Source organism: Sus scrofa, chromosome 7 (assembly GCF_054392235.1).
Source record: "Sus scrofa isolate SSC_HxYL_T2T_F1_AM1 chromosome 7, Sscrofa_HxYL_maternal_Yorkshire_Landrace_v2.0, whole genome shotgun sequence".
Lineage (NCBI taxonomy): Eukaryota > Metazoa > Chordata > Mammalia > Artiodactyla > Suidae > Sus > Sus scrofa.
Window position 1 is genome coordinate 109,140,662 of NC_139389.1, and position 26,739 is coordinate 109,167,400.

The 26,739-nt window shown below is 46.5% G+C and overlaps 1 protein-coding gene across 3 annotated transcripts; it reads right to left on the reverse strand.

Moving 5' to 3' along the window:
- Nucleotides 1-2,766: 2,766 nt before the first annotated feature.
- Nucleotides 2,767-26,739, reverse strand: PROX2 (prospero homeobox 2). Of its 3 annotated transcripts, XM_084969742.1 has the most exons (6): nucleotides 26,004-26,215; nucleotides 15,971-16,136; nucleotides 13,881-15,353; nucleotides 9,619-9,720; nucleotides 7,579-7,773; nucleotides 3,804-6,081 (listed from the first exon to the last, which is right to left on the reverse strand). In XM_084969742.1, the coding sequence occupies exons 3-6, from the start codon at nucleotides 15,189-15,191 to the stop codon at nucleotides 5,896-5,898; spliced, it is 1,794 nt and encodes a 597-aa protein (XP_084825868.1). In that variant the 5' UTR covers nucleotides 15,192-15,353; nucleotides 15,971-16,136; nucleotides 26,004-26,215; the 3' UTR covers nucleotides 3,804-5,895. The 3 variants fall into 3 exon arrangements, with proteins under 3 accessions (XP_084825869.1, XP_084825870.1, XP_084825868.1); XM_084969743.1 differs by lacking the exon at nucleotides 15,971-16,136 and having other exon boundaries at nucleotides 2,767-6,081; nucleotides 25,751-26,739; XM_084969744.1 differs by lacking the exon at nucleotides 15,971-16,136 and having other exon boundaries at nucleotides 3,802-6,081; nucleotides 26,004-26,239.

A 26,739-nucleotide genomic window follows, 5' to 3' on the forward strand; every position in this document is an offset into this window, starting at 1 on the left:
TGATTTGAAAAAGCCAGTTTATTTAGAAACAGTAGCCAAAAAAACATTTAGAGTCTTAAATATTCTGAAAAATATTTGCCAGCCCATCATCATGAAATAGCAGAGGAAGAAAATAAATAACTTTAATGACTATCAAATGAAAAGAACCAAAAAAAAAAGGGTCAGATTATAAGAAATCAAGCTTATTTTTGTAGAAATGTAATCCCGAACATGGATTTTAAATGTTAAGAGAGGAAAACCAGGGTGATGTCAATAAACGTTCCTCCAACCCACCCACCCAAGCAAGAAAGCAGTGAGCCAGCCTCTTTAACAAGTGGAACAACTAAAAGAATGTTTTGAATAATTGTACAGAAGTTATTCAGAAAATCCTCAAGCCAAAAACAGTGAATATGGATAGAGCCCCCAAAAGCAGTTGCTCACAGATGGCAAGTTGAATGATTTTAGAAATACTAACATCAGTCAACGCTTCGGATTAAAAGGGTGTTGAAATGCAATGTATTGTACTGGCCTATTTAAAAAAATCAGGTTGATGTCTCAGCAACCAGCTAGCAAATGGCAGTAATAGTTGTGTCATGTGTCAGATAAGCAGCACATCAACCTAGGATTGTTAAAAGAGAGTAAACGAAGGGAGTTCCCATCGTGGCGCAGCAGAAACAAATCCAACTAGTATCCATGAGGCTATGGGTTTAATCACTAAGCTCACTCAGTGGGTTAAGGATCTGGCACTGCCGCGAGCTGTAGTGTAGGTTGCAGACATGGCTCTGATCCCACATTGCTGGGGCTGTGGTGTAGGCCAGCAGCTATATCTCTTATTTGACCCCTAGCCTGGGAACCTCCATATACCTTGGGTGTGGCCTTAAAAAAAAAAAAAGGAAAAAAAAAAGAGTAAATGAGGGATGCATATAGAATTTACAACACAAGTTTAAAAAAAAAAAAAAAAGCTTTGTTTTCTTTACCTCTCACAAAATGTAAACACATCACTTTATGCTATCATCACAAATACCAGTCCATGTTAATGCATGGTTATAGTAAAAACAAAATTCAGAATATGTTCTGTATCAGTAATGTCACACATCAGTGCCATTCATGATTTGGGTAACAGTTTATGACTGCTGAGTAATAGTGTAGCTAACATTTACTGAGCACATACTGTGTGCTGGGAGTGTGCTGAGAATCTCAACGGTATGATTTTACCTAAAACGTAGTATTATGAGGTAGGTACTATTTTACTATCTCTGTTTTATAAATGGGAAATCTGAAGCCAAGGGAGTAAGTAACTTGCCCAGAGCCGTAGCTGACAGGTGCTTGGGCCAGGATAAAGAGTCGCTCCAGAACTCATGCGCCTAACCCCGGTCCTCTACCAGGAAATATTGGTTGAGGGAGAAGTGAAGGTAAAGGGGAGCAAATCAGCTAACTGAGGATAAAGTAGGGGAGTGGGAAGGGGAGAGACCGCATTCTCGCCTAAAGCTAACTTGTTCTTGTTTTGTTTTGTTGTTTTTAGGGCCGCACATGCAGCATATGGAAATTCCCAGGCTAGGGATCGAATTGAAGCTGCAGTTGACAGCCTACACCACAGCCACAGCAATGCTGTATCCAGGCCTAGTCTGTGACCTGCACCACAGCTCACACCAATGCCAGATCCTTAACCCACTAAGCAAGGCCAGGGATCAGACCTGCGTCCTCATGGATCCTGGTCGGGTTCGTTACCTCCAAGCCACTGCAGGAACTCCTAATTTCTTGCCTAAGGTACTCAGTGCTTGCTTACTTTCAAAACTTAAAGAGAAGCCGTTATCAAGGAGAGCCACAGAAATCAGTACATATGGGGAGAAAAAGGGTTTTCTGAGGAAAGACTAGGACCTGATGTTTGAAGGGTGCCTCTGGAGAATTCAGAAATGGCAAAACAAGTTTGTGTGTGTGAAGGGGTAAGATTGTGAGAAACAAAATTACCCCAAGAGGATCCTTGGTGTAAAGCAAGGCAGACTCCCCAGTGAGTGGATGGACAGGTAGAGCAGGTGGGGTTGCAGTGGATGGTTCTCTGCTGTCTCCATGGTCTCTGCCCGCCCTCAGCCTTTCATCTGATGTTCCCTTCTTCCTCTGGAGCCTAGCATCTGATTTTTTAAAACAATGTGATTGGGCATTCAACTCCTGGTCCTTGGTTATACTGTTGAAGTATATCTAGTCTGAAAGAGTACCTTCTGGTCTATAAGGATTGTCTATTCCCCTGAAAAAATACTCTTTTCATGAATTAATCTTTTTTCATAGGTGAGCACCTAGCACTTATTTTTAAGTAAAGGTAACACGGTCTGCCCCAGGAGTACAGCATGCATTACGGCTCTCAAATAGCTAACCAGAGCTCATTTTCTACAGGTTGTGTTGTATATACTTAAATCAAGAATCCTTTTATACTTTCGTGAGAAGTATTGTATTTGTTGTCACAAGCTCATCCTCTCTGCCGGAGCATCGAGCCCTGAGGCGATTAAGAATTGTAGAGCTGGAGTTCCCATCATGGCGCAGTGGTTAATGAATCTGACTAGGAGCCATGAGGTTGTGGGTTCTCTCCCTGGCCTTGCTCAATGGTTCTCTCCCCGGCGTTGCCATGAACTGTGATGTAGGTTGCAGATGAGGCTTGGATCCCACGTTGCTGTGGCTCTGGCGCAGGCTGATGGCTATGGCTCCGATTAGACCCCTAGCCTGGGAACCTCCATATGCCGTGGGAGCGACCCTAGAAAAGGCGGAAAGACAAAAAAAAAAAGAATTGTAGAGCACTTTTCAAATGCAAACATATGTCATTTAATCATCAGCCTGACACTCAATTTCATTTTCTTTCCTGGTTTTTCAGTCCTGAGAAAATGATCTTATATTATGCAAAATACAAATACCTAATAGAGTTTGTGTAAAAACATCAACGGATTTTTGAAATCTCTCCTTCGTTTTGAATGCATGCCTTATCAAGCTATGTTTGATCTGCTTAACAGAGCAAAGGCTCAAAACTATAAAGAGCTAGAATCAAAGGTTATGAACATTTACCCTTTGCTGTACACCAGGAACTAACACAACATTGTCGATCAGTTATTCTCCAATTAAAAAAAAAGATTATAAACATTTAGAATATGTAAAACTTCATCCAGGAAACTGGTTACTGGAATTTCAAGAAATCGTGTAAGGATTTTAAAAAGAAATATTTTCTAAATTCACATGTAAAATTATGTTTTGAACGCTTTAAATTATTTTTTCTGAGGATTCTACATTTCATCATTGCAAACAAAGACAGGTGTTTTTTTTTTTTTTTTAATCTGTCTTGGGTGCAGAACTTTATTAAAGGGTGCTGTGCTACCTCTGCCGCGTGTGGTCCTTCTCGATGGAAAGGAAATAGTTCAAGTATGCCTTATACATCCTGGAGATAATTTTGACCTCTTCACTGTATGCATCCAATTTGGAGCTGTGTAGAGTAAATGCAACCGTGTTTGAAATAAAGGGGCTGAATGACCCTTTGACTGCATGGAATGCCAATTAACTGCCTGCTTTTAATTGATAACTGGACATTCACTCCTCTATCATAAACCACGGTCCAGGCCGTACTATCCATCGAAGAAAGATTAGACAATTACGCAGTGTTTGACGAGACACTGAACACGTCTGTTTGGGAGAAAAGAGTGCCCACATACACCTTGATGGAAAGAACAACCAGACCTTTGGCAATATCATGACTGCCAAAAGAGCACCACAACCAGCTCAGCTTACACTCCGAATGTGTTCCCATCACACTTGTAAGAAAGAGAAAAATATAATAAAATAGAATTCTGTTGTTGGCAGAGCGTATATATTTATACATTCTTCTGTGTTTAGCTCAGTGGTTAGAGAACACTTCCTGGAAAGACCTTAGTACACAAATGTTTTCAATTTGAGCTTGTACATTTCATCTAATTGATCTCTGGGACAAGGTTCGCTGCCCTGGAGGTGGCTTGGCTCAGTGTTTAAAACACACACTAATGAATTTCAGGTTTGGGACAGAAAATAGCTGCTCCATTTGGACAATCATGTGAACTTGGAATTGTTTCACATGCATGTCTTAAATAACTATGTAATGTCACTCTGGACGGCGGGTTCCTCTCCTGTCTCCAAACACAGATAACTGATTGCCCTTGCTCAGGATACTCAGTGCTTGCTTACTTTTAAGACTCAGCCTTGGCAGAGCCCTTCATTTCTGTAAAGGGAACATTGTGGGAGAAAATAGGGCAAAGATCATCTGAGTGCAAGTGAATGTGCTGAGGACACTTAATAACTTTAAAACAACCTGAGAAGATTGGTTTGGGCTGAGTATGTTTGTTTTGTTTTTCCTCTTAGCTGTTTGGAATAAGAGAACATTCAAAAGAAAGTCGTCTTTCCTGCCTTTTCATTTGATACATCCAGCAGTAATTTAGGGATTTCACTTCACCTGATCCAGCTGATCTGAAAAGTCAAGGAAGTGGGGTAGTTGAACATGGACATTTGTTGTTTGTAGACGCGAAAGGAGAAAGCTGATGAAGTCAGAAACACTCCTTAATCAGAACACGGAGCTTGAGCTCTCTGTGATGCCCACTCGGGCCTGAGCGCCTTTGGCAGCACTTTCCAAGACTTGATTCTGACTAGTTGGAAGCTAGATGTCGTTACTCAGCTTTGCAGATGTCTGGCTTATGTGCTCAGAGCACGTCGCAATTTGTGTTGGGCCAGTAGCGAAAAAATGTTGATCTCACGCATTCCTTTATCTCTGAAAGACTGACCCCGGGCTGTAATGGCCTTATGGAGCAGAGAATTTCTGTTTCTGTGTATGAGGCTGTATTTGTCCTAAGTACACTGTTCTCCGTCTGTGAGGCTGTGCACAGGCTGTGCAAAGCCTCCCGTCTGGGTTTCAGTCTCCTCCTCCCTTGTTTAAGCGGGGTGGGCCAAGTGAGCCCCTAAGGCCCTTTCTAGCTGCCATGGTCTGAAGCTCAGTTTCCTCCGCACATAGGAGGTTGGGGCATTAATTGCATCAGTCAACTGGAGACCATCTGGGTTATCCAGCTGATAAACTCTTCCAGGAGGCAAATGAATGTGCAGCAACACTCAGTCCTGCAGAAAGTTTGTGTTGGCTTCGCTGGAATGGCCAGTGGACACCTGGGTGATGGAGCACTCCTGAGTGCTAGGAGGGGTTGTCAGGAGACAGTGCAGCATCAGTGCTGATTGCCAGTCGGGGATGGCGGCCTGTGTGAGAGCATGGGCGGCTGCACGAGGTGGTCCGTGCACAGCCTGGCATCCAAAAAATCGTGGGCTTCTCCACACTCCTGACTGCCCCTGCCAACCCGAATGCCCTCGCCTCCCAGCCTTTGGCAGCTTGTCTCACAATTCTAAAACTTCTGTATGGTTATTTTTAAAATGAAGATAATTCCTACTTTTCAGGGTAAAAAGCTTAAAGGTAATGTATTTGAGTACCTTGCAAATAAATGGAGTTTAATGACTAGATAGCTAAAAACAGCAATGTGTGAAAACCCCAAATAAGATAACCTTATCTGAAAGCAGAAGGGGGAACAAATACCATTTGCGTGGTAACTTTCTCAGAGCTCTTTAGGACGTATCTTTTTTCCTTACAACCTCGTCTTAAGGAGGCAGATATTCCTGCAAGTTCCCGGGGTCATGATACCTGGAAACAGTGGAACGGAGATTTATATCTTCTGGTTCCAAACTGTTGTGTTCCTTTTACATTATTTTATAGATAATGTTAAATCTCTGATAATTCTGGAAAATATATGATCAAAAATGTGCTAGTCCTATTTGAAGAGCTTCTCCTTATGCCCTTTTTTATATGACTACAGCTGTACTGACTGCCATTGAAGACAACCTCTGGAAACCCAGTCCAGTCACTCCTCACTCTGTGGGATCTTAATTCCGAAACAGCTCCTGGGCATAGCTGGAAGATTTGAATATCTCTGGGATGTCACTGTCCAGTTTCGAAATAATTTTATAAATGGGTTTCTTCCAGGAAGGATCTGAGTCTTTGCCTGCAGAGACAGCCCTGAAGAATTCCTGTAACGTCAGGCTGGCAATTTCCAAGAAGCAGTCTGGGACCTGCATTCCCAAAGAGACCCACAAGAAAGAAAAGACATGAACCTGTGAAGCACTGGCACCATGCTGACCTCATATCTGATGCTGTTCTGGAATGGTGGGCTGATGAGAGCATCTCTGCTCTACTGGCCCCTGACTTTTGCAGCCCCAGGAATCCCTTGCTCCCTCATCAAATACAAGCCTAAAACAATGATACCGATGAGACAGCCCCAGGACAAAGCGTATTAGGGACACTCTTTTGTAGGAGTAGCTGATTCCATTGATGGGTGACCTGTTTAGTAAGTGGGAAGCTCTGACTTTGATTGAAATTAAATCTGGGGTTCAAAAGAGGTTTTTAGTATTCTTTTCCTTAGTGCCTCGTGTGGAAAGGACCGTCCCCAAGCTTACAACTGTCGCACCTCATTCCAGCATTATTTGGGACTGGATTCAAAGGACTTGGAATCATTCCTGCTTCCAAAGCCAACCATGAGGTTGGGGGTGGAGCTCCAGGCTGTGCTCCAGGACCTCACCCGGACCAGCACCGTTAGCAATGGGACATCTCGCAGAAACTCCAGATCCAGCCTGGCCCAGGGCTAGCCACACTGCCCGCCAAAGGACCACCCCCGCATGGAGAGACATAGCAGCACTGCCCCCAGCCCATGCCTTGCCTCCCACGAGCCTCACAAAGGAGGCACGGTCCATTTTCCCCACAGGTGCTAGGCTTAGGTTTCCAAGCACATTCTGATGGAGCATCCGACCAGTAGATGCCAGCAGTTCTTCCCTTTCTTGGAAGCATCAATACACTGCTCTTTGTGATCACAGTCAAGTGAGGAAGGTCTGTAGGGGGTGACCAGACACGCCCGGCATCTGCAGAGCAAGATGCCAGCCTTACAGCGCTGTCAGCACCACACAAGGAAGATTACGCGGTCTCACCAATGGCACGCAGGCCTCTTGCCCACCCTTTTCTGATGCTTTACCTCTAAGGTACCACCAGTGTGCCTTCACAGAGATCCCCAACGGACTGGGAAGCTTGAGTATTTTTTATTATTGCCAGAAAGGATTTGAGGTGATTTGCCATGGAAGGCCCACAGATAAAAACTGTTCAATGAAGAATAAAGATAAGAGCTAAATGATGGGAAGAACGGAAACTGTTGTAAAGAAAACCTAGGCCAGGCCTAGGGGCTGCGGCTAAGGCCGGCACTTCGTCCTGGGCCTCCCAGTGCCAAGGCAAGAAGGTCGACAGGCTCTGAAACACCATCATCATGATGCGCTACCTAAAATGGCATGACACCTGACCTCTGGCTAAGTTTCTGAATGAAGACGGGCTAGAGGTTCTGTTTGCGGCATCCGCCTGTTGCCTAAGAGATATGGAGAGATATGTAACCTTTAAAGACGGTAGAGCCTGGCCCCAGGCTGCCCTGGCTGCCAGTGACATGGACACGGACAGGATCTTTTCTAAAACTCCAATCACAAAGGGAGGGCACTCGTCAGACTTCCTGGGACCCAAGTACCTGGTCTTACCTCAAAGTCATTTCCCTTGTTGTAGTGCATGTTGAGAGCTCGAAAAAGTTCGGAGTCGCGGAGAACCACCAGCATTTTGGGATTGGTGACACCCTCTGAAATTGCTTGCCGGGCAAATTTCTCCATTTGGATATAATAAAACTCACGGAAGTTGCTGAACCACTTGATCATCTGGGAAGTAATGCAGCGGTTGAACTGTACAAACAACAGGGTCCAGGAAGTCAGGTGTTTGCCAGGAGGTGCTCGGTGTCAGAACTGTCAGCTTCCAGTTCAGCACAGAGGTAAACAAAAGGTACTTCAACCAACACTAAAAGGGGCTTCCTTTAAAAAAGAAGGCACAGGGAGTTCCCGTCATAGTGCAGTGGTTAAAGAATCCGACTAGGAACCATGAGGTTGCGGGTTCAATCCCTGGCCTTGCTCAGTGGGTTAAGGATCCAGCGTTGCCGTGAGCTGTGGTGTAGGTTGCAGACACGGCTCGGATTCCATATTGCGAGGCTGTTGTGTAGGCCAGTGGCTACAGCTCTGATTCGACCCCTAGCCTGGGAACCTCCATATGCCACAGGAGCAGCCCAAGAAATAGCAAAAAGACAAAAAAAAAAAGCACGGCTACTTTCTAAGTCTATTCAGTTATAGACAGAAACGTCTCAATTAGCCATAATGCCCATTAGAAAATAAATGTTTCTTGGAGTTCCTGTCATGGTGAAGCAGAAATGAATCCAACTAGGAATCATGAGGTTGCGGGTTTGATCCCTGGCCTTACTCAGTGGGTTAAGGATCCAGCTGTGAGCTGTGGTGTAGATTGCAGACGAGGCTTGGATCCTGCGTTGCTGTGGCTGTGGCGTAGACCGGTGGCTACAGCTCCGATTAGACCCCCAGCCTGGGAACCTCCATATGCCGTGGGTATGGCCCTAAAAATATACAAAAAGTCACACACACAAAATCTTTCTTTCTTTCTTTCTTTTTGGCTTTTTAGGGCCGAACTCTCGACAGATGGAAGTTTCCAGGCTAGGGGTCTAACTGGAGCTACAGCTGCTGGCCTACACCACAGCCACAGCAATGCCAGATCTGAGCCTCGTCTGTGACCTACACCACAGCTCACGGCAACACCAGATCCTTAACCCACTGAGCAAGGCCAGGGATCAAACCCACATCCTCATGGGTCCTAGTCAGGATGGTTAACCACTGAGCCATGAAGGGAACTTCCAGAAGATGAATGTTTCTTATAGCCTAGATTTATAAAGGTTTCTCACTCTCGTCTAAGTGTGACTTTGGGAGGGTCCAGGGATAAGGCTAGTGTGGCCCCAGCTTGTCCTACACCCAGGAAGACTGCATGGCAGCCCCAGAGCCCTCTGCCAGGTAAAGAGCCAGGGGAAGGGGGTAGAGGTGTAGATCAGAGAACCATTTATCAGCAACTTGGAGTTGCAGCATGAATCAAAATGAGAGCTAGGTGCAGGAGTCAACCAAGCAGCAGGATGTACGGGAAAGAGCTTAAAAATCACAAAGGAATAATATAGACACCAAGTATTAAGAGCCCCTACCCAACACCTAGGGTGAAAGAGGCCCTCCGAAACTATGGAAACAGGCAAGTTCTGGTTCCAACCATCAGAGCTTGAGTTTTCTTATTGTCACCCTTGATCTGTATGCACCTTCCCTCACTTTTGAAGCACAACTGTCTGAATGTAAATTTGACAGTGACAGGGTGCAGCTTGATACTCTTTCCTTTTCATAATGTTCCCAGCAAAGACAGACCACTAGGCCAAATATGCCATTTACTAATGGTTCTCTCTACCCCACCCCACTCCCTCCTTCCCCATGTCGATCTCTGGCTCAGAGCTTAAATTCAGATACCCAACCTTCCCGCCCCAAAGTGACTCCTGCTTATTCAGGCAGTTTCTCAGCCCAGACCAGAAGTGCCGCCGATTCCACCACAGCATGAAGGGGAGCTCAAATGCCCCTGTGCTGACCTAGGCCTTGCCTCACATGAGAAAAACCCGCTGCCCGTGGGAGTTTCGCAGAAGCTGAAACTGCACTGGACTTTACCTGAACATCAGGGAAATAAGCCTTCAGGAGGTTGGAGCTGGGATAGCGGGTGAAGAAAAACATGAGTTTGGCCTTCTTCAAGTGACCAGGATTGAGGCCCTCCTGGATTTATCCCAGTGTCAAGGAAAACGAATACCAGTTTAGCAAGTAATTTTGTCAAATTATCCAAATGGTAAATTGCCCTGTTCCTCATGGTTTCTATTTTGTTTTTATTTTTTTCTGGCTGAATGGTGTATTTGCTCCATTTTTCTGTCTCTGGCAAGTATGATCGGATAAGCTTTTCCTTTCCAGATGCTGAAGACCACATATGTACAGTAAAGTTGCAGAATTTAAAAGACATTTTGATGTGTAAACGTTCTATTGCATGTGTGATACAGAATACTGTTTGTTGCACTCTCTGTGTGTGTCCTTTCACAACAGGATGGAAAGATGATACATACAACAAGTCATATGGACCTCCAGGGCATTATGCTGAGTGAAATAAATCCAATCCCAAAAGGTCAAAAAAAAAAAAATAGGATGGGAAGAGATGGCAACTCTCTCCCAGATAAACCACCTCAAAACCCCAAGTAGAGATGTACTTCCTCTCTCTGTCTCCTCGCTGTCCTCCTCTGTAAAACGAGAGGAGTCAACTAGATGGTCCCCATTCTGGCTCTCATCTTCGCCTTTGCAGTGGTAACACCAAGAAGCATCCTACCAGACTGAGCACTGGATCACAGCTTGCTTTGGTTCAAGAAGTTGAACTGCTGGGCTGTACCTGCCATCTGTTTGCCTGGCAGAGCTTCCTCATCCTTCCCATCTCAGCTCTGATGCTCCCTCCTCTGTGAAACCTTTCCTTTGCCAGATCAGGCTTTCCTTATCCTGGGCTACCAATGCTCTTTGCATAAACCTCTTTTGTAACAATGACGTTATTGGAATTTTTATTGCATGTTTGTCTCCCCGTTTAGACTGTGAGCTCCTTGAGTGCAAGGAATCTTCTCCTTTCATCTTTGTATTCCAAGTGCCTAGCCCAATGCTAGGAATATAGTAGGTGCTCAATAAATGTTTGTTGGATAAAGGAATGAGTGAGTGATTAAATAGTCAACCTTAATCCACAGAAAAATATGGAAATTCTGTTCCAACACATCCCTCCTTCTGGGAACAGATTCCTTCTCCTCTGACAAGAGCAGGGGGCTGTGGTATGAAAAACTAGCACAGGGTGGGAGGGAAATAAAGATTCTTACATAAGAACACTTAGCATATCCAGGAGCAATCCTAGTGAGAAGCATTATACAGAGTAGGAGCTCAGGCCTAAGAGGTGTAGCTTTAGGACAATTAAGACTTCGCAGTGGGATACATCCGTTGCCCTGATTTATTACTGATTACTGTTACAGCTGGCCCAGGCACCCAGGCTGCTGCCCAGGAGGCCCCTGCCCCCTGCCCCCTTGCCCCTACTTCTTATCCTTTTTACAGATTCATAAATGCTGTGAAAAGAATCCTGGCTTGAGAGTCCAGAAATCCAGTTTCAGATCCTGATTCTGCCACCCATTCCCTGTGTGACTGGGGGCAAGCCGCTTACCTTCTCTGGGCTTCATTCCTAAACTATAGAATTGAAGCATGTGCTTGGCAATCAGATGCTGGGTTTGAGTCCTGGCTCTGCGTATGTCTGTTTGACTTTGGGCAAGTTAGTTTGCTTCTCTGTCCCTACCTCTCAGAGTGGATGCCTGAGGATTGTGAGATAACACGGGCCCACAAGCCCTTATCTGAAACACTGGGCCAAATGGAGGCCAGATTTCAGAATCCCTGTTATTTGATGTGCATCTGGCACGTGTAATATGTTACTTAACCCTTGCAGAAGGGTTGACGGCGGGACTCTCATCCAAGAGTTTAATATTTCCATAGCAAAATCAATGACTAGTTATGCGAAGTGAGATAGTCTATAAATAGCCTATCAGAGCAGGTCAGGTTTTGCAACCAAGAGAGTTCCCATCATATAGATGGGGAAAAAAACATAGAGATTTTCAGAGTCTTTTGAGGGTCAGAATTAGGGCGAAGTGCTGGTAAACACCTGAACTGCTGGCCGCAGTGCCTGTCGCAGAGAAGGTGTGCAGTAAACGCTGCCCTCAACAGTGTCTCCTTGCCACACCTGCTCTTCACAGGGATGGCCTGTGAATGTGAAATGTCTTTTACACTTCCAAGCATCTTGCTCTTGGAGTTGCTATCGTAGCTCAGTGATAACGAACCTGACTAGTATCCATGAGGATGTGGGTTCCATCCCTGGCCTCACTCAGTGGCTTAAGGATCTGGTGTTGCCATGAGCTGCGGTGTAGGCTGGCAGCTGCAGCTCCAATTCAACCCCTAGCATGGAACTTCCATATGCCTGGGAGTGGCCCTTAAAAAAAAAAAAAAAAAAAGACAAAGCATTTTGCTTTTAGGTTGGCCTTTCATGGCTCAAAGCAAAAAGCCTCTAGGGCTGGAATGAGGAAGTAATTGGGCCAGGATGCTGCCTCGGGGCTCCAAATCATTCCAGAGGTAGCCAAGTACCTGAGCCGGCAGCCAGACCCAGGTAGCCTGGCCCTGCAACTTCCTGGAGCTCTCTGAGCCCAATCCTCCTATCATGAGGCAGGGCCAGGCCACAGGAGGTGGCTGAGGATTGGAAGCACGCCCCTCACAAAGGAAGCAGAGAATCTTTGGGGACTGAGTTCTTGAGGTTCTTCTACCACTGCCTGACATTGACAGGGAGTCTTAACCAGTGGCCTCTCAGAGGCCCATACATACAGTCTTTCTCACACAGGACTGTCACCTGATAAGAAGATCTATCTATGTTGATATCTCTGTGCCTACTGCCTGGAGAAGAACTGGTGGCTGGTGAGGTGCTTTTAATGTTGGTGGTGGTGTTGCTCACTGCCTGCAAAGGGAACAACCCAGGGGCGCCCAAGCTTTGGGAATGTTTTCAACACCTATGACCAGCAGGGGGCGCTCATAGCATTTAAGACACAAGAGCTGGCTGGCCCTGGTGTGGCAATGAGCTGTTCCACCCCATCCTGCCGCCCTCATTACAGCTTGCCTGGTAGAGAATGGCTGTTCACACCTAGTGGTGTGACCCCACAGACACGGAGATTCGATTGAAGGTTGTCTGTGAGAAGCAGCAGCATGAGCTGAGCTCACTAAAAAAGCAACATCCAAATCTGTCCTCAGGAACTTTAGTCCTACAAGATGCTTGTTAGGGAAAAGGGTTCTTTGGTCATATGAGTTTGGGGCTGCAGACATTCTCCTCTTAGAGCTTTGCATTGGACTTCAGCATGTTCAAGGCTCTGAGAAGTCCTGCAGTAATGGAACTAACCCAGTGTTTACCCGAGCTACTTTTTCTGCTAATTCAACAACTATTAACATCTTGAGGAAGCGTTACTCTGGGAAAAAACTGTTTAAGAATGGGGTCTGCCTAAGGGTTGCAAAGATGATACAATAAGATTCAGACGCCTGTAGACTAGCCTGAGCTCTGCAGCTTTCCCCATGGGAAAAAACTGTTTAAGAACGGGGTCTGCCTAAGGGTTGCAAAGATGATACAATAAGATTCAGACCCCTGTAGACCAGCCTGAGCTCTGCAGCTTTCCTCCTTTCTCTACTCATACGCGCAGCCCCGGGTTCTCTCCATCACGGCTGCATCTTAGAAGCTAATCCATAAGCTGAAGTCTTCTCACCCCTTTCAGCTGCCTTGGGTCTAGTCCCTGAAGAAAACCTCCCCCTTTCCACCTGCCCTGGAAGTTTCTGGTCCCTCATATCTTCCCCATTAGTTGTCTAGCCAGTGCAGGCCTTTTGCCTATGGAGCCAAGAGCTTTCAAGAGCCAAGCCACAGAGGAGGCCATTCCTTTAATGCGCTCTGCCAAGGCGTATGAGCAGCTGACCACCAAATGGTGGGGTTCTTCCTTCCATAGGGTACTTGTTGTTTGGGGGGAGCCCCCTCGGGTTTAAAAACAAACACATCCTTTCAGACCCAAAAGACTAAGTCAGTAGTGGTAGAATCTGATGTGTCAGGGAGGAAGGGAAAGGAACTTTCCAGCATCCTTAAATCCCAGAATGTGGACACTGCTTTCTTGGGAAGATAACATATATGAGCCTAGGGATTGAGTGGGCCCGAAAGACTTAGTAAGGAGACCACTGGGGAAGCGAGCTGTTCCCTACGCCAGGTAGTTCTTTGTTCCCACCTCCCCTCATTGTCCTGTCTCGGGCTCCTGTTTCTCTGGGCTGTGACAATGAGAACGTCAGTGACTAGTAAAGGATACGTGGGCTGAAGAGAAAGGAAGGGCGTCCATGGCGGCCTGCGGGCCCCCCTGCTCCATTTTCACCGAGGGAATGATGGGCAGTCTTTCCAGACAGGAGGCCATGAAGGGCCAGGGGCACTGCTGCCGGCTCAGAGCCAGCGGTCGCAATGTGGCAGCTCCCCAAGGTCGCAGGGCCGCCTCCGACGAGGGGTGACTCTGGGGAGACGAGTCCTGGGGAAGACTGCTGCTCCAGTGGCCACCGGGTCCCTGGCCCAGGAGCTGGCTGACAGTCTGATCTTCCTGGACGTGGGCAGGCACAGTCAAGGGACAGTTTGCTGGGGGACCCGGATAGGGTTTGGGGAGCATTCTTGGAGAGACGGGGAACCTGGGAGAATCTAGAGCCTTGGCCAGAGGCAAGTTTCCCAGCGGCCCCCCCACCTGTGGCTGGGCCCTCCTGGGCAAGGCAGCCGGAGAAAGTTGGTCTTTCCAGGCACCTGCCTCAGGAGATGACGGCTCGTCTGGCACCAGCCCCTGGAAGCGTCTGCTCAGCTGAGTCAGGGGCCCTGGTGGATCCAGTAGCAGCTTTTGTAATACTGAGTCTACAGCCTGGGATATTGCCCCCGTCAATTCTTTCTTCAGAATCACCAGCAAAGCCCGTGCTCCAGAAGGAAGGAACCTGGCTTCCTCAGACTGATATGTGACCTCAGACACGGTCTGTTTCTCCACCCTGGAGAGGGCCCCGCTGGAACCCTGGAGGTGGTCACTGTCCATAGCCCAGGGCTGAGACCCATAGCCATTCATCTGCTTTACCCTCAGAGGGCCCGTCCCCGTGTCACAGCCTCCTGGGCCCTCCTGGGCCCTCCTGGGCTCAGCAGCCTGCAGGAGGTGCTCTTGCAGGTGTCTTAGCTGTTGCTTCAGCAGGTGAAGCTGTTCTCTCACCCGAGGGCTCCCCTTCCTGCTGCCCCGGTCCCCGGCAGGGCCTGGCCTCAGGGGGCCTTGCTGCGCAGGAAGGCTCTGCTTCCTCTTCCGCTCCTGGGCCTTCTCTGGGCAGCAGGGGCTGTCCCTGGCTGGGGCACTGCCTGGCACCAGAGGGTTAGGGGAGAGGCACATGCCTCGGACAATGGTCTCTACTCTGGCCCTCTTTGCCTGGACGTGCTCATCCCAAAACCAGTCAGGGTCGGCCAGGCTGGAGCTGGGGGCCTGGGTCCAGGGAAAGGGAGAGTGTCTGCCCTGCTCCCCAGGGGCCGGGCTCCCTCCATCTTCCATACACGGTTCGGCCCGGTGCGAGCAGGCCTGGGACGGATGAGCAAGCAAGCCGGAGTTTGGATCCATCCTTAGCTCCACAGAGGCTGTTAGTCAGGGTCACGTGAGAGAATCCCTCCTCCTGAGGTTCTCAGCGGGAGGTGCACCCGGGAGCTGGGGGCTTCTCCTCTTCACTTGGAGGAAGGATTCAGACTCCGGAGTCCCAGGGCTTATTCACCTCCTGGGCAGACTCTGAAATGGGAGACAGGAGAAAACAGTACCTGTGACTTTGAACACACTTTTCAAACTTGTTTGTGTGGAAGGATCCCCTTTGAATCCTGTTAAAATGCAGATTCTGACTCAGCAGGTCTGGGGTGGGGCAGAGAATCTGCCTTCGTAATCAACTCGCAGGTGATGCTGTTGGTCCAGACCACACTTTGGGGAGGAAGTTCCTAAGAGCGATCCTCTAAGGAGAAGATTCTTCTGCCGGGGTAACAGGAAAATAATCCATAATAATAATAACAACAGAAATGGCAGCTAACGGCATAACTGCATTGTGCCAAGAACATTACATGCATTACCCAACTGAATTCTCCTAACAGCTCTGAAGGAATGTGGTCATTCCTATTTTACACATAAGGAAACAGGCTCAGAGGAGTTAAGTTACCTCCCTACAGTTAGTGCGAGGCTGGAATCAGAACAAGATGTTTCTGGATTCAGAGTGACAATCTGGAACAGAATCACCCTGCCCACTTGTTAAAAATAGCAAATTCAATGGGTCCACCAGTCCTGCTTAATCAGAATCCCTCAGCTGCCCGGGGCCAAGGCACCTGCCTTTGAAATAAGCAAACTAAAGTTTGAGAACCTACTGTTTGACCACAACTCTGTCTCGCTCCTGGAAGAATCAGATTACGCAGTCATAGTTCAACATTTCACAGCACTTATTAAGCACCGACTATACACCAGGCCTTCTTCTGGGCTTTTGGATAGTCGGTGATGAACAAGACAGCAGCCTTGCTCTTGCGGAGCTGGATTCTAGCAGGGGAAGAAAGAATCAGTAAGTATATTTTCAGGTTGTGATAACTGTTGTGAAGAAGAAGCACAAGAGATAAAAGCTCTGGGATGAACGAGGGCCCATTGAAAGGTAATGAGCAATATGGCCTTATTTAGTTTTATCTTTTTTTTTTTTTTTGTCTTTTTCTAGGCCCACTCCTGCGGCATATGGAGGTTCCCAGGCTAGGGGTCTAATCAGAGCTGTAGCCACCAGCCTATGCCAGAGCCACAGCAACGCAGGGTCTGAGCCATGTCTGCCACCTATACCACAGCTCATGGCAACCCCAGATCCTTAACACACTGAGTGAGGTCAGGGATTGAACCTGCAACCTCATTGTTCCTAGTCGGATTCGTTAACCACTGAGCCACGATGGGAACTCCTGGCCTTATTTAGTTTTAAAAAGATCATTCTTTACTAGGTGGGGAATAAACTAGGGGGAGGGGGGCAAGGGTTGAAACAAAGAGTCTATTCAGGAGGCTCTTGTGATCATCTCAGTGATAGTAATCCAGGTGAGACGGTTTGGACCAGGGTGGCAGCAATGGGATGTTGCGTCAGATCTTGGATATATGTCAAAGTTGGAGCCAATGGGATTTACTAGCAGATTGGACATGAGGCCCAAGAGAAAAAGAAGTATCGCTGATAATCACTCCGAAGTGTTTGGCCTGGAGGGTGGGAAGCACCTGAACTGAGGTGGGGAGGGCTGTGGAAGGAGCAGGCTTGGGGAGAAATATCAGGAGCCTGGTTTGGGATGTAATAAGTTTGAAAGAATTATTAGACATCTACATGGGGATGTTGAGAATGCAGTTGGATAACTAAGCCTGGGGTTTGGTGAAGGAGATCTGGGCTAGAAAGATAAAATTGAGGGTTGCCGGTGTGTAGATGGATAAACTCACCAAGGAGTGAATGCAGATAGAGAGGAACAGGCGGTGAGGTCTTCGTCCTGGGACAGAACCTGAGGAGGCAGGGGCAGGAGGGGACCCCAGCAGGAAACAGGAGCAATCAGTGAAGAAGAACTCTAGGGGTGTGTGAGGTCCAGGGAGCCAAGTGAAAAAAGTGTTTCTTGGAGGAGGAGAGGTCACATCACATGGGAGTGTGAGTTGATGGTTCAAATTAGTAATTCAAGGTGTTGATCAGAGTCATTTGGGGTCTTGATCACAGCAGTTTTGGTGCAGAGGAAGGGGAGGAGCCTGGTTGGAGTGAATTTTATGGAGAGGACAAGAGGAGGAATTGGTGACATTGACTATGACAACTTTTTAAAGGTGTTTTATAAGGAGGAGAGACATAGAACGGTAGCTAGAAAGAGAGAGAGGTTTTCACTGTTGGTGGGAATGTAAATGGGTGCAGCCGCTGTGGAGGACAGTATGGCATTTCCTTAAAAAACTGAAAATAGAGCTACCACATGATCCAGCAAGCGCACTCCTGGGTGTATCTCCAGAGAAAACTGTTATTCAAAAAGATACATACATTCCAATTTTCATAGCAGCACTATGTACAATGGCCAAAACGTTGAAACAAACTAAATATCCATCAACAGATGAATAAATGAATCCAGCTAGTATCCATGAGGATGCGGGTTTGATCCCTGGCCTCGCTCAGTCAGTTAAGGATCCGGTGTTGCTGTGAGCTGTGGTGTAGGTCGCAGACGCAGCTTGGATCCTGCGTTCCTGTGTCTGTGGTATGGGCCAGCAGCTGTAGCTCCAATTTGACCCCTAGTCTGGGAACCTCCATATGCCGAAGGCGAAGCCCTAAAAAAAAAGGTGTGGGATACATACAGAATGGAGTATTACTGTAAAAAAGAAGGAAATAATGCCATCCAATAAGGACCTAGAGATGATCTAACTAAGTGAGGTAAGTCAGAGCAAGACAAATACCATATATCACATTATAGGTGGGACCTAAAAAAAAAAAAAAAAGGATGCAGATGAACTTATTTACAAAACAGAAATAGACTTAGAGAAAACAAACTTTGGTAAACCAAAGGGGACAGTGGCAGGGGGTGGGGAGGGATAAATTAGGAGTTTGGGATTCACATATACACAGTATTATATATAAAGTAGATAAACAACAAGGACCTACTCTATAGCACAGGAACTATAGTCAATATCTTGTACTAACCTATAATGGAAAAGAATATGAAAAAGTAGATATATATGTGTAACTGAATCACTTTGCTGTGCAACCAAAACTAATACAACATTGTCAATCAACTATACTTCAATTTTTAAAAAAATTTAAAAAAAGAGGGTTGCACAAGATAGGAGAAATACCAATATATTGGAAGGCCGATGGCAGGGATGTCGTAGAGAGATACTATTCGTTAATACAGGAAAGAGGAGGGCAATTTCTGGACCCATGTCCTTGGGTAGGAGAGAGGGGATGCAGTGTGGTGCACATGAGGAGGGCGGAATTTAGAGGGGAGAACCTTCGATGCCTTGGTGGTAGCAGGGGGAGGGGCTGGCAGGTGGGTAGATGTGGTGATGAGAGCACCCCCCCCTTTGGATCATTTTGGTTTTCTCAGCAGCATTGTCAATGGCATTACTTTTCTGAAGTGTAGGTCTGCTTCTGCCCCTCCATGGACTCAGAGCCTTTGCTAGCTTCCTATGGACCGTCAGGTTCAAGACGTCTCAGCTGCTCATGGTCTTACTCTAACTCCTTTGGAGCCACCACCCTCAATACGTGCTTGCGCTTACTGTCCCCTCCCCTGGAAGGCTCTTCTCCCAATTTTCCACCTGACAAACCTCTACTCCTCTCTCAAAATCCGACTGAAGTATCAGCTATTCCCTCAAATGATCAGTGTGCCTTCCTCGTGTCCCCACGGAGCGCCTGACAGCCTATTGTCACTGGATTTTTGCTGACTCTTAAATAAGTTGTTCTCTAAGCACTTCATATAGACTGACTTTTGTGTCCTCATTAGAGGTGCGTTATTTCAGATACCTCTAGCACATAGCACAGAGCCTTGGGCATGAAACAATATCAGTACAAAAAGATGAAGACAGGAGCTCCAGTCATGGCTCAGTGGAAATGAATCTAATGAGTATCTATGAGGACTCTGGTTCGATCCCTGGCCTCCATCAGTGGGTTAAGGATCCAGCATTGCCATGTGCTGTGGTGTAGGTCACAGACACAGCTGGGTTCTGGTGTTGCTGTGGCTGTGACTAGGCTCTCGGCTACAGCTTGGATTCAACCCTAGCCTGGGAACCTCCATATGTCGCTGCTGCAGCCCCAAAAAAGACAAAAAAAAAAAAAACAAAAAAAAATTAAGAGCCAGATTAAAAAAGAAGAAGACAGAAGAGCATAGAATCACTGACTACCAAATCTCCCTTGTGGGCTAGTTAAGGTGCTGTTTCTGGTGTTCCACATAGTTTGTGTACCCCAGAAGGCATAAGTACTAGAGTGAGAGACGAGGCTCAGCACTTGGGGTCTCCCCAGGCATCCAGCAGCATGATCACCCGAGACCTGGCCCGGAGAGCCTTGGGGAAGCAGCAGCCTGGCAGCTAGCCTGCGAAACCAACACCAGGCCCCCATCTGGAGTGGCCACCACCAGCCCCCAGGCTTTCTTCTGAGGTGCTAGGCTCTAGGAGCCCTGCCCACCCCTCCCTTTCCCTCACCCACCCCCCCACCTTGTGTCTACGCAGACTATTAGCCAGCAGAAGCGTGTGGGATTTTTAATATCAAAACAGCAAAACATCAAAAAAGAAGTTGAATCTCCCTGCTTACTATCCAAGCCACAGGAGAGCCCTCCTGACACCTTATAACCGTGTACCTTGCACCAAGTGCAAGTTTGGAAAAAATGACGAACACCAAAATGATAGCTGTAATTTTTTTTTTTTCTGGGAGGCAGTATTATAAGTGTCTTTCCTCTTTTCTTAATACATTTCTACATTTGGAAAGTAAAATGATCCTGTGTTACTTTCATAATCTAAGAAAAGCAGTAAACCTGTTTTAAAAAGGTTGTGACAATGGCTACTTGTATCAGCGAATGTGACAACGCTGCTAGGTAATTTTCAAACAGAAAGCATTACTGCTTTACGCCACACCCAGATAAAGGGCTCTGGGCCACAGGCTGGCCCCCGCACGTTTCCTGTTTCTCGGCTGCCGAGACGCAGAGTTTCCATGATTGTCCACAGAGGAGGGTGTAAACGTCTCTGGGCACCGCACCGCAGCACAGTCTGGCTGGATTTCCGGTTGCTGACCTCGAGACATTCTTGCTGGTTTTTGCTTCACTGAAAACACTGAGCTCGTCCACAGTAACTGGAGATCAGAGCCGCGTCTGCGACCTACACCACAGCTCACAGCGAGGCTGGATCCTTAATCCACTGAGTGAGGCCAGGGATCCAACTCACATCCTCACAGATCCCAGTCGGGTTTCTTAACCGCTGAGCCACGAAGGGAATGGCCAACATATGCCATTTTTTTAGAACAATTCCTGGCACGCAGTAAATTGCTGATGTGTTAGCTGTTGTTATTAGGAATAGTAATGGGATGAACACTCCTATAGCCTTGGAAACTTATCCTATTATTTTCTTTTTTTTTTTTTTTTTTTTTTTTTTGCTATTTCTTGGGCTACTCCCGCGGCATATGGAGGTTCCCAGGCTAGGGGTCTAATTGGAGCTGCAGCTGCCGGCCTACGCCAGAGCCACAGCAACGCGGGATCCGAGCTGCGTCTGCAACCTACACCACAGCTCACGGCAAAGCCGGATCGTTAACCCACTGAGCAAGGGCAGGGACCGAACCCGCAACCTCATGGTTCCTAGTCGGATTCGTTAACCACTGCGCCACGACGGGAACTCCCTATTATTTTCTGATGTTACATTTCTAGAAGTGGAAATTCTGGGTTAAATATTAGACACATCTTAAACTTTTTTTTTTTTTTTTTTTTTTTTTTGGTCTTTTTGCCTTTTCTAAGGCCGCTCCCTCGGCATATGGGGGTTCCCAGGCTAGGGATCCAATCGGAGCTGTAGCCGCCCAGCCTATGCCAGAGCCACAGCAATGCCAGATCCGAGCCGCGTCTGCAAACTATACCACAGCTCACGGCAACGCCGGACGCTTAACCCACTGAGCAAGGCCAGGAACCGAACCTGCAACCTCATGGTTCCTAGTCAGATTTGTTAACCAGTGTGCCACAATGGGAACTCCAAAACTTTTATATTTGTTAACCAACTGCCCTCCAGAAATGTACCAACTGATTGGGAGTGGAGATGAGGGTCTGAAAGAGAATTTTCAATTTTGACTCTGTATATTTCTCTTGCAATTGAATTTTTAAAAGAATGTGTTCATGCATTACTTTTACATATATTTAAATAGCCAATTTGCTATCTTACCAGCATTTTGTTAAAAGAACGCATATCCCCTCATCCTCACCAACACTAAATATGGTAGTCTTTTGTCATTATCAGTCTCTTAAATCTTTGCCATCATGATGGGTGAAAGTGTTACCTCATCATTTTTATTTCTTGCTCATTGTTCATGTATTTTGGGAGAGTTATGTGATTATATATTATGAAACAAAACATGTTTACATTATTTGAGTCAATGACTCTGTATTTAAGAAATAAAATTAAGATGCTATTAAAAATAAAATACATTTAAAAAATTTTTTTTAATTAAATAACGTGATACCCACAGATTTATATCAAAAATGATTATCTGAATGGATAAGCAATGTGGCCCTGCTGTATAGCACAGGGAACTGTATATCCAATCACTTGCTATAGAACATGATGGAAGGCAGTATGAGAAAAAGAACGTATATATATGTATGACTGGGTCATTTTGCTATACAGCAGAAATTGACAATATTGTAAACCAACTATACTTTAATAAAAAAATTAAAAATGATTATCCTACTATGATTTATAAGAGTAGAGACTGGTTAAATAAATTATAAAGTATGATGTCATCCATGTAATGTTATATCATGCAGTCATTGAAAAAAATCATATTTAAGAAGAGTTTATAGAACATTATTTTATAATAAATAATGGTAGAGAAAAATCACATATTAAAAATACAAAGAAGAGTTCCTGTCGTGGCTCAGTGGTTAATGTATCCGACTAGGAACCATGAGGTTGAGGATTCGATCCCTGGCCTTGCTCAGTGGGTTAAGGATCCGGTGTTGCCGTGAACTATGGTGTAGGTTGCAGACATGGCTTGGATCCCGAGTTGCTGTGGCCACTGGCGTAGGCCAGCAGCTACAGCTTCTATTCGACACCTAGCATGGGAACCTCCATATGCCACAGGAGTGGCCCAAGAAATGGCAAAAAAGAAAAAAAGGATAAGAAAGAAATACATTAAAATGTTAGCAGTCTTTTTTTATTTTTAAAATGATTTTTATTTTTTTCCATTATAGCTGGTTTACAGTGTTCTATTTTCCACTGTACAGCAAGGTGACCCAGTCGCACATCTATATATATATTCTTTTTTCTCATATTATCATTCTCCACCATCAGTGACTAGATATATATAAGTGACCCAGAGCTCTACAGCAGGATCTGATTGCTTATCAACTCCAAAGGCAATAGTTTGCATCTATTAACCCCAGATTCCCAGTCCATCCTATTCCCTCCCCCTCTCCCTTGGCAACCACAAGTCTGTTCTCCATGTCTCTGATTTTCTTTTCTGTGGAAAGGTTCACTTGTGCCGTATATTAGATTCCAGATATAAGTGGTGTTTGTCTTTCTCTTTCTGACTTACTTCGCTTAGTATGAGAGTCTCTAATTCCATCCATGTTGCTGCAAATGGCATTATCTTGTTAGCGGTCATTCTTTATGGGTGATAGGAATATGGATAATTTTTTCTCCATTTCTTCTTTTTACTTTTCTGTATTTTCCGTATTTTCAATGGGTATGTTTTCACTTTAATAATTTTTTTAAAAGGCATCCTTTGCCTTGAATAATTAAAAACTTTCATTTATAGGGGAGGCTATGCAGGCTTGGGGACAGAGGAGGCTACATGGGAAATCTCTGTACCTTCTGCCTATTTTTGCCATGAACCTAAAAGTGCTCTAAAAAATAAGTTCTAATAAACAAACAAATGAAGCATTTTCTGCCATTGATTCTCTCCCAGACATACATTCCTGGGCAACAGACAGGAGGAGCCCCACTGGAGAAGCAAATTCAGCTACAAACACAAGCACAGAACACAGGGCTTGTAAGATAATTCCAAAGTTAGGTGGAATTTTTATAGCTAGAAAGGGTAATATAAGGGCGAGGTTGAATTTCTAGTAAATAATAGACATAAGAAAGAAGTGGTATGTCGTCTCTTTGTAGCTGAAGTGTTCAGGTCCATGGGCATGCACTGAAAAGACAGTGTCTGGCACATTTTCAACTGCACCGATCACCTCCTGACATGAGAGCCATTCTCCCTGCGAGTCTGGGCCCTTCCAGAGGATCTCCCTGGAGGTCTCCCCAGAGCTCTGCCCAAGAGGGCAAAGGGGAAGAGCTGCCCATAGGGCCGGCTGGGGTGACACCTGCCACTCACAGGCTATGTCTCCCCTTCTGTGGCGAGTCCACATTTAGGTAATGGCAAACACTCCAACACACTCCAGCAGGGCCACTGAGAACCAATCAATAACACAAAGTGAGCTGTGGGGAGTCCTTAGGTAAGAGGCACTGCACTAACTCATCCCTGTGATGGACGCTCAGTCCAGACTTAGACAAGGTTTACTGGTATGCCCTTGATAGAGTTCCTGCCAGGTTTTCGTTGGGAAAACTTAGTGTTTTTCTTTGCAGGGTTTTGTTATCTCCTTTCCTAAACTCAGCTGGATTCTGATCAGACCATCCTAGTAGATCACCACTCCAATATGGCTGGAGAAATAGAGGAAAATGCCTTATCCTGAAACAGCCTCTCCTCCACCAATGGCACGGGATCGAAGGGCCCTCCACTGGCAATTCATAACAGTGATCACTTAATCTCACATTTCTGCCTCTCCCATGGTGCTTCTGAACAGCCTCCCATCCGAGTATTTAGCAGGCTCAGCGAATTTTAGCTGCCAATGTAAGGCTTGTTCAAGGTGGCACATCTCAAGGACATACAGCATTTCTAGGCTTTAGGAAGGTGTTTTCACCTATGACCCCACCTTTGCTTCATTTGCCGGGGTCCCCCTGCATCATCCCCATGTGCTTGTGGGGCTGGTGGGGGAAGGGTGCGCCTTCATCTCTGGCCTGAGCAGCTCCCCCCACCCCCGCCTGCCCCACCCCGCACTGGCTGATGATGAAAATGGGAAGAGGAGGTCACCCTGACGGCCCAGGCCGCACAGTCCCGACCATTGATGGACACAGAGACAACCAAGTCAGAAGCCCTGGTGGTCTGCATGACTGGTACCCATGAATTATGCAGTGATCCGCTGGTGCTGGACCTGGGTCAGACTCCCCGGCTCTTAGGCGATTCCCACACCACAAGTTGACTCTCCCTCTTCCCTCCCTTGATTTCTTTGTCTGTAAATTGGAGTTGAAATAGTGTCATCTCCTTGGGTGACGGTAAGGATCTCAGATGTTAATACATGCCCAGTGCCTGGACTCTCTAGCAGTGATAATAGGTGCATCTTAAATGGCAGTTTCCTTTCCCTCCGGCAGTTCAGGGAGGCCCCACAGCCCTGGAACTTTAGCACTGGCAGGGACTTAGGGATCACCCAGTACAGTGGGTGGTTTTCAGACTTTTAGATTTCAATCTTTTTTTTTTTTTTTTTCTGCTTTTGCTTTTTAGGCCCACACCCTTGCCATATGGAAGTTCCCAGGCTAGAGGTCGAATCAGAGCTGTAGTCGCTGGCCTACACCACAGCCACAACAACACAGGATCTGAGCCATGTCTGTGACCTACACCACAGCTCCTGGCAGCCGGATTCTTAACCCACTGAGTGAGGCCAGGGATTGAACCCACATCCTCATGGATACTAGTCAGGCTTATTTCTGCTGAGCCACAATGGGAACTCCTAGATTTCAATCATTAATAAAATGAAAAAAAAAATTGGATCAGCTTGAGAGTTGCTGACATTGTATTTACAGATAACGGCACAAAAATTAACTATACAAGGATTGCAATCTACTATAATTTTTATTTCATACAAAAAGAATCTTAACCAGCCTGTTTGAAAAAAGAGGTAGGGTATAGTATCCAAATAAATTTAGCCTCATAAAAAACTCTTTACATCGGGTTTTCTGAAAACCAATGAGTATGTCACAGACCGATGTTAAGGATCCCCTGTCAAGCCATGCCCTCAATCTATGGATAAGGCAACTGAAGCCCAGAGAAATGGAGTGACATGTCCAAGGTCACACAATGGCTGCCATGTCTCATCACTACCTGGGACAACACCGCTGGACACGAGAGCAGGTGGCCGAGACAGGTGGTCTGGGCTAAGTGTTAGTAGGTCTGGGCTCTGTTCCCAGCCATTTGCCCTCAAGCCACACTTTCTGCCTTATCTGCTTTTCTAAAACAGAGATAATAATCACCCCCTCACTCAAGATTGTGTAAGAGCCGAGTGAAAGAAGAGCTTCCAAAGGGCTCGGAGACATTGTAAATCAACTGTGCTTTAACAAAAATTTTAAAAAATTAAAAGTTAAAAAAACACAGCAACAATGTGCTCAAAGATACATACCGGGGTATTAGTGAGGTACTCGGTGTGAAAAGTCTTGCTGTCTGACTTACTTGAAAGCTTTTCAGCCAACAGAAATAGATGAAGCAAATATGGCAACGCATGAACAATGGCAAATCTGGGCGAGGGTACAGAGATGGGTATTGCTATGCTAGTCTCTCTACTTTTCTGCATAGCTGAAAAATTTCAAAATCAACATTCCGTCATCATAAAAAATTGCTCTGGCAAGGTCAATGGCAGAGACTGTGTTACTCACGGAGAAGACGCCCTCATTGAGGTCCGGTCCTGGGCTCTTCGGCCAGGTGGGGCTTGCCACTCAGAAGCTGGAGCAGCCCACACTTCACCAGCCTTGGGCACACAGAGCCGTGGTCAGGAAGTGATTTTGGTTTTCCTGCTTCCTCCCCAGGCAGGCCTGGTGCCTGTGGCTGGGCGAGGGAAGCCTCCTACCTCTTCTCAGTGCAAGGCACCATCTGATGGGCCCAGCCCTGCTGCAGCCACTGGCACTGGGGACAGTGGGGGCTGCCTAGCACAGCCAACCAGTATGGGGGGCTTATGAATATGCAGATAGAGGCCAGAGCTGGTTGGCTGCCCCTCTGCCATCTCCCACTCCCACCCCAACTCAGATGCCCAGAAAAGCCAGTGCAGAAAGGACTTTGCTGAAGTGCCATCTCTTCTGTCCTTGCCTAAGGATCCACAGAGCCCCTTGAAATTTTGAGGACTGAATGATCCAGCTTCTCCTGTTACACTGACCTCCAGCAGGGAGCTCCTGACTTCTGCTTCCAAATTCCCCAGTGAGTCAGCTCCAAAGCGAATATCTTTCTCCCTGTCCCTCTCACCCTGAGGATATGGAAACCAGCCCAGCATCAAAGACATAGCATCTCAGCTCTGCAGGAAGGCGATGGGGCTTCTCTCTCCATCAGACGGCTAACCACTGTTGGGGGGCTCCTTGTTGGACCAAAAGCCCCCTTCTCTGGCAGAGCTGGGGAGAACTC

Bases quoted from the DNA above. Each gene is read 5' to 3' on its own strand.
- PROX2 (XM_084969743.1), bottom strand. From the start codon at position 15,191: ATGGATCCAAACTCCGGCTTGCTTGCTCATCCGTCCCAGGCCTGCTCG. The intron at 7,774-9,618 runs GTAAAGTCCAGT...TTGTTTGTACAG, and splicing joins CTTATTTCCCTGATGTTCAG to TTCAACCGCTGCATTACTTC. The intron at 6,082-7,578 runs GTAAGACCAGGT...TTGGGAATGCAG, and splicing joins ACAAGGGAAATGACTTTGAG to GTCCCAGACTGCTTCTTGGA.